This window comes from Euprymna scolopes, chromosome 27 (assembly GCF_053919585.1).
Source record: "Euprymna scolopes isolate OS-2025 chromosome 27, ASM5391958v1, whole genome shotgun sequence".
Taxonomy (NCBI): domain Eukaryota; kingdom Metazoa; phylum Mollusca; class Cephalopoda; order Sepiida; family Sepiolidae; genus Euprymna; species Euprymna scolopes.
In genome coordinates, this window is record NC_136508.1 from 93739311 (window position 1) to 93765618 (window position 26308).

The 26308-nt window shown below is 35.0% G+C and overlaps 1 protein-coding gene and 1 pseudogene across 1 annotated transcript in view; both read right to left on the reverse strand.

Moving 5' to 3' along the window:
* Positions 1-6040: 6040 nt before the first annotated feature.
* The window catches only part of LOC145249004 (BOS complex subunit TMEM147-like), a 38885-nt gene continuing 18617 nt past the window's right edge, over positions 6041-26308 (reverse strand). Inside the window, exons 2-6 of the mRNA XM_080110858.1 lie at positions 17509-17644; positions 14344-14480; positions 10762-10846; positions 7532-7653; positions 6041-6281 (exon numbers count right to left, since the gene is read on the reverse strand). Coding sequence (XP_079966984.1) covers positions 6146-6281; positions 7532-7653; positions 10762-10846; positions 14344-14480; positions 17509-17644 — 616 coding nt within the window. The 3' untranslated portion in view covers positions 6041-6145. The remainder of the gene's footprint in view (positions 6282-7531; positions 7654-10761; positions 10847-14343; positions 14481-17508; positions 17645-26308) is intronic.
* On the reverse strand, positions 14013-14131 carry LOC145249291 (5S ribosomal RNA; annotated as a pseudogene).

Here is a 26308-nt window from a genome sequence, read left to right on the forward strand (position 1 = left end):
CTAGAACATATTCCCAAATTCATAACAATCCGATCATTAACAGATTATCCTAAACTATACTTATCTGTGTGTAGAAACCCCCAGAAGAGTGTGCAATTAAGAAAAATTAAAATATATATATAAGATATTTCAATTTATGCAGATTTCGTATTATTTTTATAGACTATTCTTTATTGATTATTACATTGTACCCAATATATAGTGATTTCAACAGTAAAAAAAAAAATGACTTGGGTGCCATCAGCTAAAATCGAAACCAAAACCTTAAGCACTCCAGCCTTAGTAGTTACTGTTTGAGCTATTATCAGACAGATAAGATATTGTTAAAAACAAATTGACTTTAATGAATAGATGTTTTGTGCTTGCGTACAAGAGAACTTTTAACTCGACTTATACCTACCAAGTTCCAATTTTTTTTTCAATTTGGATTCATTAGCAGCTATTTTTACCAGCTATAAACCCATAAAAAAACTGCAATTAATCATTTGACATGCCTCATGCCGCTCTGTGATCTTGTATCTCCGTGGAGATGCAGTTTGAACAAAAATAGAGACAGACACACAGACAGACAGTGAGCTTTATAAATTAGATTAACAGATTTTTGTTTTGCTTTTTTACAAGTGACATCCGTTTACTTATGTTTTCTTAGGTTGAATAGCAAACAAATGAGATTTTTGCGCAACCAAATCAAAACAGAACTCCAACCTGACACAAATAAACCCTCTGTTCTCAATGACTACCAAAAACTAATGAGCTCTTTGGACATCTAATTAACCGATACCCCCCCCCTCTGGCTGCCAACCCTTCCTATCTCCTCGAATCTCTTCACTCCTAACTGGATTTCCACCTTTGTCAATGGCCACTGACTACTTCAGATAATGACTAGTGTCCACTCCAGAGGGTTTATCTGCAGCCGATCCAGGAACATTACTGTTGCAATATTCTTGATAAATGAGATGATCACTGAAAGTTGGAAGATTCTACTTATAGACACTGGTGAACCACATTCTGCAAGCAACCAATCAGAAACCAGAATTGCTCCATAAAAATATTTAATCTTTTCGCATTCCAGCACATTTTTTTCGCATCAACACGAGAAGGATCTTTTGCTCTTTGCCTGCAAAATTATAAAGTCCAGCACCTGTACAGAACGGCTACTCATTCATTCATCTCCAGGACATGTACAGAATAGCTACCCATCGAAAATTACTTTTCACAAATAGGTCAGTCCCACCATGATTCTTCGCTTAATGAGGTATTTAATTTCCAACAAAGAAAAAAAATATCTTGGGTAGTCAGGCTCCATCCCGAGATATCTTCAATTTTTGTGCCCCTCTCCTTTTCCCTTGGCCAAGCATCTATCATTTGCAACATATGCGACTGATAGGCGTCATTGAAACATGCAACCCAGCCCATGTTTACATCAAGACTGTCATGAATACAAGTACGTCTAGATTTCTCCTTAGAAGAATATGACTGGTTAAGCCATAAATACAAACTGGTTAAGTCACTTAGGAGAGGCGTTGACGATATGCCAAAAGTTTCACACTAAAAAATACCAGTTCTCATCACAAGCACTCATTCAATAAAGCAACTTATGAGATTAATACTGTAGCCAAAACCACTCAGCTACTTCAAATGAATATATCCCTTTTGCAGGACATGACCAAAATTATCCAGGAAAATTTGTTCTTGCAAAAATTTACTTTCCCCATGATTAATGTTTGTGCAAAATTGTTAAAAAATTGAAGAAAGGGTTATTGATAAAAGTGACAAACGAACGAGATTGAATTCCAATCCTTCCTTTGTCGGGGGGAACCAAAAGTAAAACTACTTGATCAATTTATGTGATTTTTGGAATATAATATTTTTGTTTTGTTACAAGCACATACACCATATAAATTTTTTTTTTTTGTTTAATATGGGGAAATTTTGGACAAGCACTTGGTCACAATTTATTAAGAAATATAAAGGGTGGGTGGGAAAGAAACAATGAAATAATTAGAATGGATCAGATTTGGAACAAATGATGGGAAGAATTAGAAAATCTTGTTTTTTTTTTTTCTCTTTTAGATTTGAAATATTTTCTTCTCTTTTTTTTTTTTTAAATTCAGGTGGCACACACACACACACACAAAAAAAATTTCAATGAACAAAATTTTGGTATCAAATAAAATTTATAAAACTTATTCAATCCAAATGTGTTCTTTTTCACTTCTATGTAACACACACAATTGTCGATGGACAAACAAAATGCATCGTCTTTAAGAATTGGAAGTCTGTGTGTGTATTCCAAGGTACATCTACAGGGCAATAACGCTGGTACAAAGGGTAAAAGTCTCTTTTGCAGGACATATCAAAGACTAAAGAAATGTTCTTTTCAACAATAACAAAAAAAATCTTTAGACCTACATCAATACTAGAATAATGATAGATTAAAAAAAACATGTCACAAGCAAAGTATAAATAAGAATGTTTTATAGACCAAACATACAAATAGAAGATGTGGAAAAAGATTGGAACGACAATAATAAAAATAATAGGTGCCATGTTGACTTGATATCTACAAGAGAAAAGATATCTACACTATGCTCCTCACATTTTTTTTCAATACACGAATCTTTGTGTGAAGCCATAATTTTTCAATTCCGTGTGTGACAAAATTTTGCAAATAATTTATGAAAAAAAAAAATGGCGGAAATCAATTTGTTTAAAATTAGCATTAAATATTATCCATTTGGAATTGATTACTGAACTTTCAGCGACTTCTTGTTCAATAATTGGTTGAAGTGTCACACGGTTTCTTCTTTGAGCGTTAGAGTTTCAGGCTTGGTAATCATGCATTCTTTAGATTTGGGTTTGGTTGTTTTTGTTTTATAGGATATCAATCCTTTCAGGGTTATTTAATGTAGAATCCAGTCATTTTGGTAAAAGATTTTACGTTTCATTTTTTTTTATATCTTCAAATATGAACCCAATATACAGCACAATCATGTTGACATACTGGTTCTCGCTAGATCAGCAAAGTTAAGCAACGATGAGCCTGCATAACCATTTGGGAAGGCTGGGCGTTGTTCGTATCGCACCAAATCATAGAAATTACCAGGTTGGTATCTGGGAGTGTGTTTAATTCATTGGGAGAGATGCACCCCCAAATAGACTCACCTGGCAGGTAGGCGACAAGGGAGTACTCCATGTAATTGTGTACCAGCAACCTGCTGCAAGATGCCTTCCTGCATGCCAAGCACATATTTGCTGCAGCGAATGGTGACATCTGAAGTGTGTGTATCACCTAAAACACTTTGTAGCTGGGGCTGGCTCGATCCTAATGAGCAAAATGTATACTTGTATCAAAGTTATGCCAACGATATCTTGAAATATTTATTCATTATGTTTAGTTTGGTTGTTTTGTAGAGAAAAATTGTTTTTTGACTTTGCAGAACATGATTGAGTTTTATGAAGGGAAAGGAAAACATAAAAAAAACAATGACATTAATGATTGGTGTATTTTTGGTCAGGAAGACAGTATTTTCAGACAGCCTGATTTGATAGCACAAGACATTCTTTTGAAACCAATTATAACAAAAATGTTAGCATATTTAGCAGCAGCAGCCGCCATCGCATGACACATATGCAAATGACCAAGCTGGTTGCGCAAGCTGACGTCACAGTGGAGGGAGAGAAGGAAAAGTTAAAAAAAAAAAAAAAAAAAAAAAAAAAAAATGTGTGTGTGTGTGTGGGGGGGGAACACATGACTACCGTGAGAAACTTTTAAAGCAAACCAAGATACTTTTAAAACGAGCAAATGCGTTAGGATCAGAAAAGACTGGTAAAAAAAGTTTTTTGTTAAAGCAGAAGTTTTTTTTTTTTGGTTTATTTTTTTACTTTCTTTCCATTTCAACCCTCACCTTTAAAATGACGACTTTTAAAGGTTTTCGAGTATACAAGTAGTTTTCTGGATATTAAGATCTTTATTATCCAATCTAATCCATTATTTTTTTTTCCTGGAGGCCATGTTTTTCCCATGTTTTTGAAAATTACTAATGCGCATGTGTGTTACAATACACTATCCTCCCTATGTTAAGAATGGCGAATACTACTGATATTTATTAGTTAACACATTAGAAAAAAAAAATGCCTAAATATCCAGGAAACTACTTGTCTGCACAAAATTTAAATGTGATATTCGTTTTCAGCATACTCGGAAACCTATAAATGTCATCCTTTTAAATGAGAGTATTAAGGTGGAAAGAAACTAAAAAATTTACTGAACTTAAAAACAAATGCCGAGTTGAATTTCCTTTAGTTTGTTTCCTTAAGACTGTCTCAGACACACAACGTTTTGGGTCCGAGTGTTAAAATGTAACAACACTGTTGAAGAAGATTAACGACCACACGACACAATTATTTTTTAAAAATCCAAGATTTTACGGCACACCGGTTCTCGTCAGATCACCGAAGTTAAGCAACATTGAGCCTGGTTAGTACCAGATGGGTAACCATTTGAGAATTATAGGCGCTGTATGTGCTTGCTGAGCATTTGTTCCCAGTCGTCTTGCCACTGGTATTCAACAATGTCGACTCAGGAGAGGTGTGGTTGGAGATTGCACACCTCCTACCACAAAAATTTCATGCGCAGGCACCTCTATGTGGGGATCTATAGTCCATCAAAGACTGAAGGAGCCTGGTGGTGGTGGTACACAATTACGAGACGTGTTTTCCTTACTTGCCTATTGATTGCAAAATGAAGTGTAGATCTCATACTACGTAGATGACAAGACAAAGCGGCAACAAATAATAATAATATATACTTTGGATATCCAATGCATACTAAGAACAATTGAAAAAATATTGTTCCACACAAAACAAAAAGGTTCAGAACAGTAGGGGGAGGGGGATTTTGCAAACGTAACAAACGTGGAAAAGTTTTAGTCCGATTATCAGGAGCAGCTAAGCATTTTGATTTGTTAGCGTTCATTTTGGTTACTATTTATTGACGGGAATATAATTGCTTGTCAGAATTAAATCTATTCTAAATTATTTTGTCCCCAATTATTAACAAATGCTTGTCCAGAATCCTCCCCCCCCCTATAAAAAAAAAAAAAAAAAAAACTCTGTATGATATATGTACCTGTGATGAAATGAAAATATTGTATTCCAAAAATCATATACACTGATCAAGTAGTTTTATTTTTATAAAAAAAATAATTTTTAAGTGAGTTTGAGTTCTTCTAATATTTTCCTCACGTTAAACACGCCTTCCTAAAATCTTGTCAGTTTGAATTATTGGTGTTATTTCCCTTGTTTTCAAGATGGAATCACAATATTGTTGCTGTTTGTTTAATTTTCTTATTTAACAAGCCAAGCGTGCAGGATACCCCTCCACAAGTGAAAAATTTACTTTCATCATGACTAATGTTTGTGCCAAATTTTTTAAAAATCCAAGACGTAGTTATTGAGAAAATGCAAACAAATGAACAGGTGAACGATTTGGGTACAGTTTTACCACTCTAATATCCCCTAGAGGGGCAACCAGAGTTATCCCAGAAAATCCGTACTGGCAAAAATTTACTTTCACCATGACTAATGTTTGTGCAGAAATTGAGAAAAGTGTGAATAAACAAACAGGAGTGAATTACTAGGTCAAATCCCTCCTTTGTCAGAGGGACCAAAAATAAAAACTACTTGATCAATTTATGTGATTTTTGGAATATGATATTTTTGTTTTGTTATGAGCACATACACCATACAAATGTTTTTTGTTTTTTTATTGTTTTTTTTTTTATTAATATGGGAGAAATTCTGGACAAGCACCTGCTAACAATTTAAGAAATATACAGGGTATCAAGTGTGCCTCTTAAAGACGGGGGGGGGGGTGTCGGAAACAAACTGAAATAATTAGAATGGATTACATTTAGAATGAATGATGGGAAGAATTAGAAAATCTTTTTTCTTTCTTTTAGATTTAAAATATATTTTTTTTTAATTCAGGTGGTACACACACACACACGCACACAAAAAAAGATTTCAATGAACAAAATTTTGGTATCAAATAAATTTTTAAAACTTATTCGATCGGAACACATTCTTTTTCACTCTATGCAACGCACACAATTGTTGACGGACAAAAAAAAATGCATCGTCTTTAATAATAAGAGTTGGAAGTCTGTCTGTACATTCCAAGGTACATCTGCAAGGCAATAACGCTGGTACAAAGGGTAAATAGAGCCTTGGAGAAGAGTAGAGTCCAAGATCCGAGCTGACATGCATGGATCAGAATCCTAAAAAAAAAAAAAAAAAAAAAAAAAATTTTAAATAAAAATAAAATAAAACAATAAAATAATGCATCAGCATTTCTGTTGGTGAGTGGCGCTCATTGCATTAGAAAAAGAAGTGCAAAAATCAAATTGAAATTTTAAGAAAAACAAATATATCAAGTTATGTAAATAAAGAATACAATTCTTCTGTGAGCTGAGTGACACTTATTTAAGAGGTTTACTCTAAAGGTCAGACCATCTAGAGACCTCGACCCTGTATGCAATTATTCTTTTTTCAAGATATGAAAGAACTTTCAATACACAACTTGTTGGAAGAGAGAGGAGGCTTATTCTGCTGGATCTTTGTTTCAAATTACTGAGCAGTTGGGGGATAAGGGGATAGAGAGAGAGAGAGAGAGAGAGAGAGAGAGAGAGAGACTTTGATGTTCAGATGTGATACTATGGATGTCCAGCTGCCCTCCTCCACACAGACCCCCCCCCCCAACAATGGGAAGAAGTGATTCATTAGCTGAGTATAGGAAGTGAGATTAGTAAAATGACTTTGGGGGGGGGGAGAGGTGAGCTCTTTTTGAACGCTCAAGAGGAAGACACCTTATGGTCAGTTTGTGAATAATCAACTGACAAGGCAAGTACAGAAGTCGTCGGTTTCTATTAATAGCAGTTACAAAAAGATGATTTTGAGTAAATAAATTTAGGAGTCAGAGTTAGTGTTAGGACAGTTTGGAGTTTGTGTAATTTTGTTTGATGACGGTTTGTGGCTTGGAGGTCCACGAAGAGAGATTGGAGACAAGATTGGACAGCTTTAGCAAATGAGGAGAAGAACTGATCAACTGACAAAAAAGATGCCCCGACAGACAACTATCAACAGACAACATTTGAGGGCCGTTTCTCACACACACACACACACACTCAGAACCGATTTATGCACAATGTTCAGAATTGTGTTTTTCTGTTGTGAGTTTGCGTTGTTCTTTTTTTTTTTAAACACTTGTCAGTTAGTACTCGCACCGTTAGACACAGCCCGAATGACAAGAGAAAATGAAGGAGTAGAAAACTATGACAAACAGTGTTGGGGGGGGGGGAGTCGGTGATTTTTGAGAAGGGTGCACATAGCCTTATACATATTCGGTGCATCCCCCCCCCTCCTCCTTCAGTTAACGACTCTAGAGGTCAGACTTTATTTATCCAAAAAGTCTGACTTTAGAAAAAAGTAAAACTTATGTTGAGGTGGCCACAAAAAGAAAACTACTTACTCAACAATCAATGGTCGGAAACAGCTGAGAACGAGAAGAAGGAATACAACAGGGAAGAGTGTCTTTCGAAGATCACTTCTAGACCACAACCACACGAGTAATGCTGTGCTAATGTGTTGGATCTGAAACAAAAGAAATTAGAAACAAAATTAGAAAACTAAAGAGTTAACAGCAGAGTTAGACATTTATTTATTGCGGACTATTATTCTCATCTTTATTAGTTGTTTCACAATGTTTCGGCCAACTATTCCTCTGGCCTTCATCAGGTGGTAACCACGACGGATAGGAACTTCGAATCTCCTAACTGTATTATCAGCAATCACTGCCATCTGTAGTTGTTGCCGTCTCACCACGTTTTGGCCAAGTAAGCCTCTGGCACGCTTTGGGTAGGATTGAAACCGCTATCTTCAGACAATGCTCATCTGGAACCGTAGAGATTCAACGTCTCTATCAACTGCACCACGGGAATGCAGTTACGAGATTCGAAGTTCCTATCCGTTGCGGTTACCACCTGACGAAGGCCAGAGGAATGGTTGGCTGAAACGTAGTAAAACAACAACTAATAAAGATGAGAATAATAGTCCGCAATAAATACATTAATAAAATAATACTCATCTCAATAATGAATTCTGATTAAAATAATATACATAGTTATAGAGTTGGAAATTTCTAATGAAAAATATCGATCAATTGCAGTAGAAAAATTTTGTTTAATTTTAATCAATTATATAGATAACTCAGTAAAAATTATTAAACTAAGCAGAATAATAACTGTAACGTGGCTGCTATGCTTTAACCGTGTTGTTACATTTCAACAACTTGGACCCACACATTGGTTGTCCATGCGACAGCACCAGACAAACAAGGAAGGACATAAAAAAAAAAACAACTTAGCATTCGTTAATGCAAAAAGCATTTCTAGTAATTTCCAACAACACACTTTACTGTGTTTCAAAATATCATGCATCAAACATTCCTGTTGAGACATTCTTTAATGCATGTGTCTTTGTGGACCAGGCGCGAATGCAGAGTCCACAATATTTCCGCTTTTTCAACCACATGCCGCATTTTCTCTTGCCGCCATAGTAAATCAAACCTGCGAAGAATCAGTGCAGTCACGATCTTGAGTGTTGAGTAATTCTTAGTAACAAAGATGGCGGCAAAGAATCAATGAAGTCACAATTCCGACATTTCAAGACAGAGGTTTGACAGTGAACTGAATTGAATCCAAAATTCGATATTTTTTATAATAAATTTGAAAATTCTGATCGGTCGATTGTCCTAACCGTAAGTTATAAGATCGTCAGAATCATTGGAATCATACCCTAACCAGAAATCAAAAACATTTTAACAATTAAATGTAAATTGTTTTATATTTTTTTGCAAATACATATTTGAAAGTGTTGTCTCTATTCAGCAGCAGATCTTTTAGTATCATATCAAAAAAAACATTTATATATATGTACACACACACATATATATATATATATAGCAAAAATGGTAATTAGTAAAAACCTGAAGAGAGTGCTCAATACTATTGCGGATATAATTATTTATATATATATGAGAGAGAGAGAGAGAGAGACAGAGTCATCCACATACAATACTGTTTTGCTGTTTCACAGCTCATCAGTGCGGCTAGACAAGCAACTACCTCAAGCCCGGATCAAAATCTGATTGCCCAAATGACAGTCGGAGCTTCTAACTGTTGCGCTATACAGCTGCTGCTGTGCGGGCAATGAATTAACAATGTTTTGACAGTGTCCAAAGTACCTAAGCTCAATTTGTTTACACAAAGAGCATCTCTCCATACGCTAATGGTAATTTGTATATCACTTCCCAAATGCTCAACCTAAGATAGGGAGGATTCTCTCATTGAAGAAAATGAATCAGGGTTCACTATGCAATCTTCAGCAGCTTGTAAGCTCTGTGACACCACATGCATAATTACAATCCTAGACATCCAGCACACCCCTCTGCAAATGGTGAACTTGCACATGCTCATTGGTCAACGATGCCTTCTTAAGTGAACAGATAACTCTGCTTTGCTGCGTGCTTTAAAACCACAGTGGCAAACATATTTGTTTTTTGGTGGATTTTTCTGGTGTTTTACCTTCATATTTGCACGGAGGGCATCTCTATGACGAAGGTGGCTATGTTCAAATTCTCTGGTCCCTAGAAAACATATCTTCCTCCATTCCCTGTGATCCCCTGCTGCATTCTCCCAGGATCTCAGAGAAATTCCACAACACTTCAGGTTGTCTTTTAATTTATCCTTGTAACGAATCAGGGGATGCCTTATTGGGCGGCAAGAATTTTAAAGAATTAAAAAAGTTGCTTAGGAACTCGAGTCATCCATTCTCACAAGATGACCCATATAATCCAAGATGATATATATATATATATATATATATGACAATGTAAATTACATATATATCTTACAGAATATTAATCTAGTTAAAAATAGGAAAAAACATTTTTTTTTAGTTATGATTCTAGAGTACACATTTTCTAGTCACGGTGGTAAAGGATGACCAACGATATCCATTTTCCCCACACTTTTGAATGACCTTCTGCCTAAATTGTTCAAATGTAAATTTATATATTTTGTGCAAATACATATTTCAAAGTGTTGTAGCTCTTCTCAGCATCAGATCTTTTATTATAAACATATATATATATATATATATATATATATATATATATATATGAACAAATGATTAATAAAACATGTTAAAAGACATCTTGAAAAAGAGTTAAAAACATATTTAATTTTAAAAAAGGAAACACAAGATAAGTGGATAGTCCTTAATATATATAAAGTTATGAAAATATATATATGGCAATTAAATAACACAGAATATTCCGCATTTCATTCTAGTGAGAATTCGTCAGGCTTATGTATAAGCCTGTCAAGTTCTCACAAGAATGAAATGTAGAATATTCTGTGTAGCTTAATTGCCATATATATATTTTCATAACTTACTATCTAGCTCTACCTATGTATTAAGCACTGTTGAAGTAAATACTAAAAAATGTACATATAAAATTATATCTTCATATATTGATATATGTGATTAAATAAAGTAATCATATATATATATATATATAAGAAAATATGACATTGTTGTAAATCACAGAATATGGATTTATTAGAATCTAATGCAAATTAGCAATTTATGGATGTTTGCAGATATGTACAGTAAGTAGAAACTAAAAAAAAAACTTACCAAACTGACATTCGAATCAAAACTCATTTGAATATATTTCCAATCAAACTCAATACCACGTGCACCGACCCACAAAGGAATGAACCTGGGGGAAAAAAAAATATGTCGTTTAGTAGAGAGAAAAAAAAATCAGTAATAATTTGTAAACATACACTGAGTGATGATATGAACATATTCACGGGAGAATATCAATAAAATGAAACTATATTTTGTTCCCATCGATCGGAAAACTGGATTTTCCATTGTGGAATAAAAACGGATTGGACCTTCTTTCGTTTCAAATTAGTTGTATCGTTTGCGTTGTTAATTTTATGACATGACAACACATATGGAGCCCATTTAATGAGGATAAACATATTGTCAACAATTAGTTGAACAAAAGTCAGTGTTTTACCCATAGCTTTCCCGATGCTATCAATGAATCATCACATTCGATATAACGTTTGTTTTACATGCTGACATGTGTGGGACGACTTTTAGAAATTGAGTTCTGAACTAACCTATCTCTGACCAGGTCTTTATCCCTCTTTTTCTCAAATTCACCAATCCATAACATTTCCTCCCATGTCTTCCTTGGCTTTCCTCTGCTACCTCAACTGTGCTACATCTACAAACTCAAGAACTCATTCTTTCAGCATAATCAAACCAGAAATCATTTGTTGTCAAGCACACAATTCTTCTGAAATAATCAGATTTAAGCTGGTTTTTCAAGCGCCACACATTCATCGTGATGTAAACATGCACTAAATTGCATATTGCAGGTTTATAATGCACGTGAATAACAGACTTGCTGCAAATGAGAAATATTTAACTAAGAAAAAAGAAATTAGCTAAAAAATGGGAAATATCTCTGGTTTGGAGTTTGGATCACCCAGAATTCAATTTGTCTACTTTAAAATAAATAATGTTTCTATAGGTACGAGGTTTCCTGCTGTGGTTATGATCCAAGAGGGTCTTCTAAATTTAATGTCCAGCAAGACATGTAACCACGAGGTAGTAATTTTTTTTATGTTCATAAATGACTGGCCATTATTTTCAAGTGTTTTTTTTTTTCTGGTGTGGTGCCAGTGATGTATTTCTAGAGATGAAATTCTCAAGTAGCCACACCTTTTCCCATCCCACACACACTTTCTCTTCCCTGCAACCTCTATCTCACAGAAGAGATGTTGCGAGTTTGTCTCTGATGTATCGTTATTTTCATGGAAAGTGTTCGACTGAGCTTCAGTCTATGATCCCCTCTCGCCAAACTTTCACAAGAAACACTCATCTAGCTGAAAACACTATCACTAATTCCCCCCCACTCTTTATCTGTGCCTAAACCTAAACGTAGATTCCATGAGCAAAGCTTCTTTCTTAGAACTGCACGTCTGTGGAATTGTCTTCCGTTTTCCAGCTTTCCGGCTGACTACAATATGGTTGTCTTCAAGTCTAATGTAAACAAGTTCTTGATGAGCCATTCCATATAAGTTAACAAATTTACCGAACTGATTACTATATTGTCCAATTTCTACTGTACACTCTTTAACCCTTATCCTCGAGTGCCCTCTTAGCCTTGATAATGTGGTGATGCCTGTATAAAAAAAAAGGAGACAGTGCAGAAACTTTTTTGTCCTGAATAACAAAGACAAAATTAAGGAAAACAGTGTATATGTGAGGGATGGAGACAGGAAGTCATTTTTTAATAAAAACAAATCTATTTTCCTTAATAGTGTGGCCTTTTTGAGAGATAAAAGAGGGGTGAAACAACGTATACAAACAAGAGGATTACCAGTAAGACTGTTCAGTCCAACCAAGCACAAATATGCAAGTGCAGCGATGGGACAGAGGCTGAAGCTTGTTAGATAGTGCGGGATCTAGCAGCTTTTTTGAGAGATAAAAGAGGGGTGAAACAACATATACAAACAAGAGGATTACCAGTAAGACTGTTCAGTCCAACCAAGCACAAATATGCAAGTGCAGCGATGGGGCAGAGGCTGAAGCTTGTTAGATAGTGCGGAATCTAGCAGCTTCCAGGCTCCTTTTTTTTTTTTTTATTCTCTTCAAGTCGTGGTTGGTGCACAAGGCCAGATGGGACAGCAATATTCTATGCTTGAGCAAATGATGGTTGAGTACAGATATAGAATATTGGCAGGTACAAAGAGCTTTCTAACTTGGTAGAGAGAGCCAATTTTCCTTGCAGCAGACTTGGCAATGTCTTTCATGTATTTGTTTCAATTGATGTTAGCTGTGAATAAACTCTCAGATAGGACGCTATTAGCCATGGCAATCTGTTGCAATATTTTTGATATAATGGAGGATATGACTAAAGAAAGTTGGAAGGTTTCATTTACAGACACTGACAATAGGAACTGACCAATCAAATTGAGCCACGTTCTGCTAGCAACCAATCAGAAACCGGAATCACTCCATAAAAATATTGTATCTTTTAAAATTCATGCATATAATTTTTTTGTGTCCACATGAAAGATCTTTGCTCTTCATCTGCAAACTTTTAAAATTGAAGACATATACAGATTAGCTACCCACTGAAAACTATTTTGCTTCTCAGAACGTATACAGATTAGCTTTCCATTGGAAAATCTTCTAAAAGTAAACATGGCTTTTAATTCAAATAAAAGATGGTTAAAAAGTTTCTCATGACTGTTCAAGGTAAGGAGTTTTGGCTGAGTAGCATCAAATGTTACCATTCATTCTGTCATCATTCTACTACAAACTGCAGATCATTTTCTAAGGATTCAGCCATTTGCTTGGATATGCAAGTGCTTGTTTTTTCGCACATGTTGGAAATTGAAGCTGTCTTCATGTGCCCGTTTGGGGTACAAAAGAGGAGAAGCTCACTCAATGTCAGTATTTTTTTTTTTTATGTAACTACAAGAAGCGAAAAAGACAAAAACTTTGGCTGCTACATCACCACTGTGACCACCTGTACAACCGGGCATCACTACCCAATGAGCCTACCACTCATGTGTCAGCGAGACAAAGAGCTGTTTCTATTCATTTTACAATGCTGGCCAGTTGTTCACAATAGGAATAGCAGAACACTGCATCCAATGCCGCAAGTTGCTCATTTCCACAGCAATGTTGTGTGTGCGAAAGGGCACTAACCCTATTTGGGTGTAACTAGCTTCCTCTGAAGGAGGAAATTCCATGGGAGTATGAAATTCAAAAGCAATCCCAGTTGCATGCATATCTCTGTTAGGAGAGATGACATTAGGTTTTGAAACTCTTGCAGGAATGTGTCAACGCCCTCCTACATACAGCGCCTGGTATTCCCAAATTGGTCACCCATTTTAGTAATGACCAGGCTCAACGTTGCTTAACTTCGGCGATCTGACGGAAACCGGTGTGTCAACATGATTACGCCGTATATACAGCAATGTTATACTCCCAGGCATTACCCATTTCAAGAGTGGGTATTTGCTTAATGTTGATCATCTGAGGTGCCCCTACCAATGAATGCTGACAGCTGAATCCAAGTTATTTTTATAACCAACAACAGTGCCACCCCCTTATTTGAGGGGGTGGGTGGGAGCTGAATTATTTTCATGATAATCTGATGCCACAACAAGAAAATATACTTACCGAGTCATTACTAATTCTGCAGTGGCCCAGCCCATACCAGCAATCAAGAATTTTAGCTGACCTTTGCCAGCAATGGAGTTCATGACTAAATAGAGTCCGATAAGATCAGCCAGATCCACGAAACATTTCATGGTTTCCTGAAGAAAAAAAAAAAGATAAATATATATATATATAAAAATAAAAGTGGTACAAGTTGTTTTTTATCATTATGAAGAGAGGGGGGGGCGGTCTTTACATTTTAATTGCTGAAAATGTTAGTCTTTTTATTTGCTTTTTTTTTTTATCCAAAATAAAGTTTAATAAACGCTTTACATATTACAAGCAATGTTCCAAGAGTAATGCCTCCTATTTTTTTATTACTCCTGAATGGATCTCTAACAGAGTCGCCGATGCTGGTAGCAGCAGCAGCCGCATAATACATATTCAAATGATGTGATGTTACAGCAAAGGGAAAGAAAAAGCAGAGATAAAAAACGTGTTTGGAGAAGCGGTTTTCGGCAAAACGTGTTCGAGACATAACTCAAACAATCTCGCTATATGGAGCAAGAATAAATAGCTTTTGTTAAAACTGAAAAAGCAAATTTCTTTCCTGTTCTCCTCTGTTTCTTTGTGAAACTTTCATCTATAATATGTTGGGCCCGTCAAAATGTAACAACACTGTCAAAAAAAGAAAAAAAAATATGTACAATGTTACAGACCAGTTGCATTGTTATGATGACTGAACTTATGCATTCATGACCTAAATGTTTCATTTTTTTGTTGCAGATGTTGACAATATTAGACTCTAAGAAAGCAACCCTGTCATGGATGTGCATCAGAAGCAGCAATGCATCATTGGATTGCTGGCAAAAGTGCATTAAGAATGGTGGTGACTATGTAGAAAAATAAATTTTGTAGCACAAAAGGTTGCTCGTTTTAATCATACCACTCCTGTCTTTGTAGTTCTTTAACTTTTTGATGTTGTTGTTTCACTGTATTTTTTATAATACTTAAACAAATCAAAAATAGTGCAAAAAATTTATTCTATTTTTTGACTACGTAGAAAAATAAATCCTGGAGCACAAAATATCACTCGTTTTAAATGGTATCAATCCCGTCTTCATGGCTCTTTAACATTTTGAGTAAATTTTTTTTTAAAAATAGGAGACTTTACTTTTGAAACAATCATTATATATATGGTAACAATTCTCTATTGATAAAACATTGCTTTTATTTATTTGGTACTTGTACAGTTTAATCAAGACATTAAAAAATGAAAATATCAAAAAAAAAAAAAAAGGTTATATTGTATGTATCCGTTTTGAACTGAAGATCTCACAAAAATAATTTCACTTAATTTGATCGAGTAGTTTTTTTTTACAGCAGGAAAACAAGTTTTTATGAGAGCCCGTTGAAGACAGACATCTTGGATTTTTTTAGATTCTTGTTTGGAGTTTACAAACACCATGGGGAGATAACTCAATTTAAAGCACCGACACTCCCTCCCCATCTTTAATATTAGCTTTTCTTCCTAAAAATCGAGCCTTTTGCTTGGTATCATAAATTGTTTTTTCGCTGTAAAACAAAAACTACTTGATGAAATTAAGTGAAATTTTTTTTCGGAGAACTTCATTCCATAACAAATATGTACAATTTAAACTTATTTCGATATTTTCATTTTTTTTATGTCTTGATTAAACTGTATAAGTACCATTTATTTTTGAAAATTTTGCTTACATGATCATTTTTGATTGCTGTATACCACTTACCAAATGTAATACTCTAATATCAAGTACCTTTTTTTGTTTGGTTGTATTTTACTTTTATGCAGAGAGCAAGAACAAACGAACAAATCTAAGGGAAAAAAAACTGCTTATATGTATGCTATAATCGGTAATTTTATTTCATATTTCCAACATTAAAAGTTTCATAACCTTTCCTGATGCTAAAAGTTTATCAAAATTTTCCCTTGTATATCAAAATAATTAACAAAACATTGTTTTTTTTTTTTTTTATTATCTATATATATAAAAGCGAAAATGTATGTGTGTTCGCTTTATCTGTATGTCAACAAAAGGCTTTTTTCAGAGAAGCGGTCGCTCGCTTCACAACTTTTTATATCACATATAAATCGTAATATCTCACAGTTAACAACGAAGCTCGTCTGTCTATTTAATTTGCTCGATTTCGGGAAGATAAATACTCAATATTTGTCGCTCGCCGCATGTGGGTTAGTCTTTTTCCTATAACATCTTGGGGGAGGGAAAAAAAGCGTTCAGCAGTAAATGAAATCCCGCAGTCAAACTTGACCTCATTAACTCATTAAAACGGGCACCTGCTAAATCCAAGTAATTAAATAAATTCAAACGTGTTTCCGTTAGCATCTCGCGGTGGGGCAATGGTTAACGTCGCACGTTTTTTTTTTCACACTTTAATTTACAACTTTGTCTCAACGGTTTGGGTTCGATCCTCATACTTACTTTTTTTTTACTTTTAATAATATATTAATACCTAAATATTTATCCCATTGCAGGCCAGTCATTTTTATGCTATGCAACTATGCAGCCCACTAAACCTTCAATATTGTTTAATAGGGATGTATTTTCTAAATAGTTTGAGGTTGATAAACAGATCTAACTCCTAAATGGAGCTTTGACATGTACTATCACTCTAGGTAAAGAGTGGACCTGGGAGTAGTGTTAACTAGGAGGTGACACTCCTAAAAGGTCCAAAATAAAACTATAAGTATGGTATAATCACATTGATACACCAACGTTGAGCAACGTCCAATACTATTGCTACACTATCCCTTTGATTACTGTACACATAATAACCCTTATCCCTGAGTGGCCATTGGGCCTTGATAAGTGGTGAACTCCATGTAAAAAAAAAAAAAAATGGGTGACCATTTAGGAATAACAGGTGCTGTATGTAGTCTGTCGACACTTCCCTGCAAGAATCTTACATTGTCTCCTCTAACAGGGGATATACATGCAGCTAGGGACCACTTGTGAATTTCATACTCCCATGAAACTTCCTCCTCCTGAGGAAGCTGGTTCAACATGCCTAGGGTGAGTGCTGCTTCAGTATAGTATAGTATAAAATAGGACTGACAACCGGATGTACCCAAAAGAAAAAAGTAATGAAAAAAAAAAATCCAAAATTAAGATGTTGATAAGAACTCACGCCAATAACATCAAGAGAATCTGTGGAAACTTCCGTGGGAGGGAAGAATGTTGCCAATACGAGCATCTTACACAGCTGGGTGAACAGATAGGCCGTACCTGCTTGGACACATTTCCAGAAAGCACTGTACTCTGCCCTACAAAGAAAAACAAAACAAAACAAATTTTTTTTTTAAATGAGTGTGCAAGATTATGACATATCGAACCCTTTTTGGAGTATATAATGCCAAATCCAGTGATTTTGGTAAAAGTTATTAATTTTTAAATCTTCAAATATTTATCTATGGTTTTTCGTTTGGTTGTTTTGGTAAAAGTTTTTAATTTTTAAATCTTCAAATATTTATTTATGGTTTTTCGTTTGGTTGTTTTGTAGACGAAAATTGTTTTTGCTGTTTCAGAACATGATCGGATTTTGTAAAGAGAATGGAAAAAAATAAATAACCAATAATATCAATGTTTGGTGCATTTTTAATCAGGGAGTCGGTATTTTCAGTTCATGCCATGTACGAAAAGTTTCTTTTTTTAAATACCAAAATAATTCATATTTCTGAGAAGCTTTTTTTTTTTTAATTTAAATTTCCGAAAAGATTTTTTTTTTTTTAAAAATCAAGACAATTTATATTTCCGAAAAATGTTTTTTTGTAAATACCAAGACAATTTATATTTTTTCTGAAAAGTTTTTTTTTTAATACCAACTTATATTTCCGAAAAGTTATTTTATTTTATTTTTTTTGTAAATATCAAAACAATTTACATTGGTCGAACTACTATTCTCATCTTAAATGTTATTATAAGCACAATGTTTCAACAAATGTAACCTCTGATCTTCTTCAGATTGGTCTTCTATAACTGTCAAACTAATATTTCTATAGGATTTCAAACAAACTCTTCATTTAACTCACAAGTCGTAAGTAATTTATTCCTTAGTATCGCCTGTACTAAAGATTGAACCGTCAACCTCCTGAATGTCACTTAAAACAGATTATAAATTAGCACTTATATCCATTACAACACAAGTCTACAGTACAGACGATGTTGCAAATATAATTCATTCCATAAGACTTCTACCCCAGTCATGGCTGACTGAATGAAAACAATCTACCTATGTGAAATAAACAATAACATCAATGTCTGGTGCATTTTAATTCAGGAAGTCGATATTTTCAGTGCATGCCAGTGACATACACACAAGGCGGAAGTTTCATGGGAATATCAAGTTCACAAACGGTTCCCAGTCGCATATCTTAGTCAGGGGAAATGACATTAGGTTTTTGCTGTTCTTGCAGGGAGGTGTTGATACCCTCCTATATACAGTGCCTGGGATTCACAAATGGTCACCCATCTGGTACTCGTCAGACTCAACATTGCTTAACTTTGGTGATCTACCAAGAACTGATGTATCAATCTATGGTCCCCCCCTCGCCAAACTTTCACAAGAAACACTCGTCTAGCTGTACACACTATCAATAATTCCCCCCACTCTTTGTCTGTGCCTAAACCTAAACGTAGATTCCATGAACAAAGCTTCTTTCTTAGAACTGCACGCCTGTGGAATTGTCTTCCGTTTTCCTGCTTTCTGGCTGACTACAATATGGTTGTGTTCAAGTCTAATGTAAATAAGTTCTTGATGAGCCGTTCCATATAAGTTATCATATTTACTAAATTTTCATTACTAATGATTACTATATTGTCCAATGTCTACTGTACACTCTTTAACCCTTATCCTCGAGTGGCCTCTTGGCCTTGATAAGTGGTGATGCCTATGTAAAAAAAAAAAAAAAAAAAAAAAAATCAACGTGATTATGCTGTATATCTTCAGTGGGGATCACTAGGATGCAATTATCAATTCCAATTATTGCTTACTCCAAAGTTTTCAAACCGGGGGGGGGGGGGGAGAATATTGCCTACTTTTTAGGATTATGCAGACACAATCTACCTGTATAGATTAAATTAAGAATTCCATTGGAAATTCCATGCAGATCAGCGTTCAATAAGATGCAACTGCAGAAGGCCAGAGTTTACATCATCTGAAACGTTGTAAGAATAACACCAAAGATGAAAACAATAGTTCAAATAATCCACATTATTAAGCCTCATCTAAAAAATTACAACCTAAAAAAAAAAAAAAACATTTATTGCAATTTGTTGTAATTGAAATTTTATAAAATTCAGTTTCAATAGATGAAATGTTTTAGTGGATAAAAGTTTAAATTGAAGAAAATGACAAAAAAAAATATATATATAAATGTTTAGAATTTTCTTCATTCTGTGTTAGTGGGGAAAGCCCCCCCCCCCCCCCAATCAATTGATTTTGAGGCGACTTTGACGAATCCCGGTTGACTTGACTGGAAACGCCTTAAAAAAAAACAAAAAAAAAACCTTGACACACTGTGACATTTAGGAGGAACTAGTTTCTTAGTTAACAAGATTATAAGTGTGAAAGGATTGATCATATCTCAATTTATATGCAACTATCAAGGAGGGAGGGCAGTGGCAGTGTGGCCTTGTCAAAATATACTTAAATATATTAATTCATGTACATTTTGTATTTATTATTACAGAGCCAATTCTCTATTGAATATTATATCGTACCTAATACATAGTACTGATTTCAAAAGTAAAAAAAAAAAAAAAATGATTTGTGTGTGATCAGCTAGAATCGAAACCAAAACATTTAGCACTTGAGCCGTGTTCCCTACCATTTGAGCTAACCTGGCAGATAAAAAAGTTCTAAAATTAAACCACTTTTTGCTATGATTAGTTTTACGCCTGTGTAAACTAATACAAATATGTCAGCAAGTTGAAATGAACATTTTGCATTTCAACTTGTCAACTGCTGTATGCAGTATTTATCCATCCAAACAAAGATTTTACTTCTTATAAACCATCCTTAGTGTATGATTGATACTTCCAGTAAAGTTTCGATGCCTCCATTAAGTCTCGAAAGACAAAGGATACCCTCTGTAGAGGCAGCTGCATGTGTAATTGTGAGGCAAGAGTTGCACAATCTCCAACCACACCTCTCCTGAATCGACACTGTTTGAGTCCAGTGGCAAGGACAAGTTCAGGACGATTGGAAACAATGCCGAGATGAGCAGAGAGCACATAGAGCACCTGGAAGTCCCAAATGGTCACCCATTTAGTACTGACCAGGTTCAACGTTGCTTAACTTCGGTGATCCAGTGGGAACCAGTGTGTCAACGTGATTATGCCATACAAAAAATTCAGTTATTTACACACAAACACTTGTTTTATTTAAATAGATAATCAATAAAGAAAACATTGAGAAACAGACTTTGTTAAAAATACACATCCCCTATCTCTCTCTCTCTCTCTCTATATATATATATATATATACTAGCATTTCGGCCCGTTATATATACTAGCATTTCGGCGTTGCCTGGGTGTTTCGAGGTATATGCTGAGCAAAAAAAAAACGTAATTCTTTTAATTTTGACCCTATTATGACCCCTTAATATGTATTGATTTGGGCTCAAATCAAGTTATTAAGTTAGATCCATGTCCAAGGAACTTATATCTAAAATGTCAAGTCCAAAATTGTCAGAGGAGTTTGGTAGGGTCAAATCGTTGAACTTTGACCCCTTAACTGCGAAATTTCTGGCCAAAACCCGATCACATCGATTTTCCCCAAATCTCAGTACCCTGTATATCAAATTTCGAGTCTGTAGACTAAAAATTGACAGAGTTATTGCGTAGGGAAATGTACACAGACACACAAACGCACAGACACGTTCACTTTTATAGATATATAGATATATTTATTTTAAACGCTTCTAAACTTGCCATATTGTGTCAACCTCTCCCCCTTTCTTACTGAAATGTAATGTAACTATACTGACTCCTTATGTCTTTCAGTTCTTCTTTCTTCTTTTTCTTTCCTTTTCTGCTTTCTTTCTTCTATCTCCTTTTTTCTTCTTTTTCAGCTGCCACTTACTCTTCCTCCTAATATCTTTGTACCCTTTTTTCTTTATCTTATTAAGTTTTGGCACCCCCCCTTTCCTCACACCGTCATTTATTTTCAACTCTAAAATGTCACTTGGTATCACCCCTCCCTCTCCAAGTAAGCATTTTAATATTTTATTATTTTATAAATAAAAAATATATTTCATTTCTTTATTTAAGAACAAGATGCTCTGAATAGCAGATATGAACTTTATTTCTGTCGCCTGATGAGGAACAGTTGGTTTTTTTAATAAACTAATTTGCTCCGAAACATTAGCATGTTCAACGTAGCGAGTATGTAATACTTGTCTCTATAAATATATATTTTATATTTTTTTTATTTTCCGAAGTTTAGATGAGATAAGCCATCAGTACCGCTGATTTCAAACCCGATATTAGAGAACCATTTTAGGTCCCAATAGAGCTAAAATGGTTCCCTAATATCAGGTTTAAAACCTACAGTACCGATTGCCGATCCAAACTTCTGAAAATAAAAAATGTAAATATGTTCTTATTTTGAACATGTTTTCCTTATAATAGCGTATTCTGCTGGAATTTTTTCCCCTAAAAATGTAACTGAGCTTCAATCTATGCCCCCCTCCCCTTGTGAAACTTTCACGAAAAACACTCGTCTAGCCAAAACCACTATCAATAATTTCCCACACTCTTTATCTGTGTGTAAACCTAAATGTAGATTCCATAAATAAAGCTTCTTTCTTAGAACTGCACGCCTGTGGAACTCTCTTCCGATTGCCTGCTTTCCAGCTGATTACAATCTAATTGTCTTCAAGTCCAATGTAAACAAATTCATGATGAACCGTCCCCTAAGTAATCCAATTTACAAAATTCCCACCACTTATGTTTACTATGCTATAATCACATTGACTAATGTATATCCATTAACCCTTATCCTCGAGCGTCCTCTAGGCCTTGATAAGTTGTGATTATTGTGTAATAGAGAGAGAGAGAGAGAGAGAGTAGAATACCCATCCCAATATAAATAAAATTAATTCCCAAAAAAGAACAATTTTACACTACTTTTATGCCTCCTTTCATAATTAATGAAGAAAACAATGTCAAACAAGCTTGAATTGTCAAAATTATAAATAAGAATATGGACACAATGATGCACGAGAATTTAAAAAAAAAAAGTATGAAGTAATTCTAAGTGCCAACCAAGGACAAATGTTATGGGGGCGGTTTAAATGAATCTCGGTTGACTTGACTGGAAACGCCTTCAAAAACCTTGACACATTGTGACGTTTAGGACGAACTAGTTTCTCAGTTAACAAGATTATTAGCGTGAAAAGAATTGATCAATTATTTTTTTTTTGTTATCAATACAAACATTGTCAGAAAAACTACGCAGAAATATGCATTCTTATATATATTATATATATTAATGTTGTGACAATTAATCAGAATTGGGAATCGGAAAAAAAATCTGAGCTTTTGGAGATATTGGAATCGGTATCGGAAAAATTTGAGCCTATTTTTCCCAATGCCAAAACCGATTCCTTAAATTATCTTTTTTATTTGATTTTGGTTTAAGAAACATCTTCCACTGCTTGTAGTAAAAATAAATATTTATGGATTTAAATTTCCAGTAAGATTAAAATCTCTAGATCACCCCCCCCCTCACAAGTGTTTTTACGTTTGAGAAAATATATGCACATTTAAGATGTGTTTTTACAGTAATTGGGGCAAAATAACACTTTTCTAGTTAAATATTTAGAGATTTATAAAGAATCAGAATCTGTAATTGTATCAGAATCGGAAATTTAGTATGGAATTGGTAACTGTATCGGAATCAGGGGGGGGGGATATTGGAATCGTCCCATCACTAGCAGGGATGAAAAAGAAAGCATATTGTATCGGTACTTTGAACAACAAAAAAAGATGCATCAAAATAGAAATGTTTGAACAATATACAATAAGCATATATATTAAAAAATCGTCCCATCACTAATATATATATATATATATATGATGATGATTGCAACGTCTTGTCAGACGAGTGCCACTCCTTCAAACATTTTAAATCCATGAGCCTAAATGCCTGAGGGAGTATCGATACAAATATGATGTTACAGAGTCTTCGCTTTGTATGACAGCTAAGTCTCTCGGTTCAAAATGTTGAGATCCAGAGCAAGATAGCCAGCAACAAATTAAACTGCAGACCAGCTTAATGCGGGTAATGGTCTTCCGCTTTATGGTGTTTTAAATCGGAGATTTGCTTCTCCTAGAAAGGTTGCCTTCATCACGGCTTACGGGAGCCCTCTCCACCCCAATACACCTATACACACACACAAATATACACGGTGCTAGTTGGCCGTTGACTCAGAAAAAGAGTTCATTCGCCCTTTGGAAGGTCTTGTTTTTAATCCTTCAGGGAAACTAGCTGCCCTCCTCACCAAACAAGTCTGTTTATATATATATATATATATATATATACATACATACACACACACCGTACTTTGGGGTAATTGCGCTAACTAGCTAAAAGTGCTCTTTTGCCAACCACGCATATAAAGAGCACTTTTTTAGTCGCCGCAATTACTCCCAGATTTGGCACAATTACCCCGAAGTATGGAATATATATATTAGAATACTCGCCCCAGGATGGGTAAAATTAATTGCCTCAAACACAAAGGTTTTGCATCACTTTTATGCCTTTATGAAAATTGAAATCCACATATAATGATACTTAACCTTATATCTGGAATTCTTATTCCAAATTTTGATTCACGAAAATGTCTATAATTTAAGTTTAAGGAGTCAAGAATAAACTGAAAAGGTCAAGATCGCTGGAAATATGGTTAGATCATTCTACTGCTCCAGTAGGTATCTCACGGCGGATGCAATCCTCTATCTGTATAAGAGTCATGTATGTCCGAAAATGGAGTATTGTTGCTACATCTGGGCAGGAGCTGCTCGGCACTCCCTATCCTGCCCGTTATAGAGTTCGAAACCGGCTTCGAAACTTAGTAGGTGATGCCCTTTTTTCTTTCTTGCAGCCTCTTTCTCTCAGAACAGACATTGGAAGCCTGTCTCTGCTCTATCATTATTTTAATGGCAAGTGCTCGTCTGAGCTCCAATCTATGGTCCCTCCTTACCAAACTTTCACAAAAAATACACGACTAGCTACAACCATTATCAATATTCTTCGCCACTCTTTATCTGTGCCTAATCTAAATGCAGATTCCATGAGCACAGCTGGAACTGCGGAACACTGTTTAAGTGTAATGTAAACAAATTCTTGCTGAACCATCCCTTTGAATAATCAAATTCTATCCAACTTACGCCATTAACGATTATGACACCTTACATTCATTAACCCTTGTCCTCGAGTGGCCTTCAAGCATTGATAAATGGGGATTCCCTTGTAAAAATTAAAAAAAAATTGGTGTCTAAATGACTATAAATCCAATTTAATTGGAATCTGAAATATTTTAATTTTCAAATGAGAGGTCGTGCTCATATCATGTCCGCTGAAATTCTTTAAACTATTCCAAAGAAATTGAAATTTGGAAGACATTTATTAATTGATGTTGAATACCTAGTGTTGCAGTTTAACAAAAATCAGCAATATCTGAATCTTCAAAAAGGGCTCCATCCTCCCTGCATAAAACTTATTAGGTTGGTGCGAAAATAATGTTTTTTTTACATTCAACTATATATATATATATATATATATATATATATATATATATATATATATATATAAACGGTATTACTTTTGCACCAACCTAATAACTAAATGTAGCCAACATTTTATGCCTAGCAGTTGTATCCCAAAATTCATAATGATTGGATAATTAGTTTGGGATCGAATCCTGTACATACAAATATATAAATATACCTGACTTCTGCTGGAAAGCACGAAAATGGAAGACAGTTCTACAGGCGTGCACTTCTAAGAATTAAGCTGTGTTCATGGAATCTACGTTTAAGTTTAGGCACAGCTAAAGAATGGGGGAATTATTGATGGTGTTTTCAGCTAGACGAGTGTTTCTTGTGAAAGTTTGGGGAGGGGGGGCATAGATTGACGCTCAGTCGAGTACTTGCCATGAAAATAACGATACATCAGAGACAAACTCGCAACATCTCTTCTGTGAGAGAGGTTGCAGGGAAGAGAAAAGGGCATCCCCCACAAGGCTACGAAGTCTATTTTGAACTCTATCAAGGTAGGACAAATCCTTTCTAGCAGCTTCTGCCCAGATGTGGCAACAGTACTTCATCCTTGGACGTACCTGGCTCTTATATAGATAGAGAATTGCATCAGTAGTAAGATATCTACTGGATCGATAGAAGGATCCCACCATTTTTCCAGCGACCTTGGCAACAGATTTGATGAACGTGTTCCATTTCAGATCAGGAGTAGAGGTCAAACCCAGAAGCTTGTCAAAACATGAGGCCTCCTCAAGACGAGAGCCATTCAATTGATACCAGATGTGGATCAGAACGTTGATGATGTAAAGTGTTCCTTTTTATTTCTCTATTTTGTCAGAATACTATTTCTATTATTCTCATCATATATATATATAATTATTTTTTTTTTACTATAATAATTATTAAATACCTACAGACACTAGTGTTTCCTCCTTTCGGGAATCTTCAGTGCAGGGTGTCACGATTAATACCAGTCGAATGATTCGAACCCCACATCACGAGACATCTCTGGCTCGATTAGCGAAGACTTAATCCATTCGGCTACCATTAACCGCGTGAAATAACGTCGAATTTAAACATTTTTATTTTTAAATGTTCATTTACATCATATATATCTCAGAATGCCGAGGTTGATAGGAACACAGGTTAATTGTGTGGTATCGAGT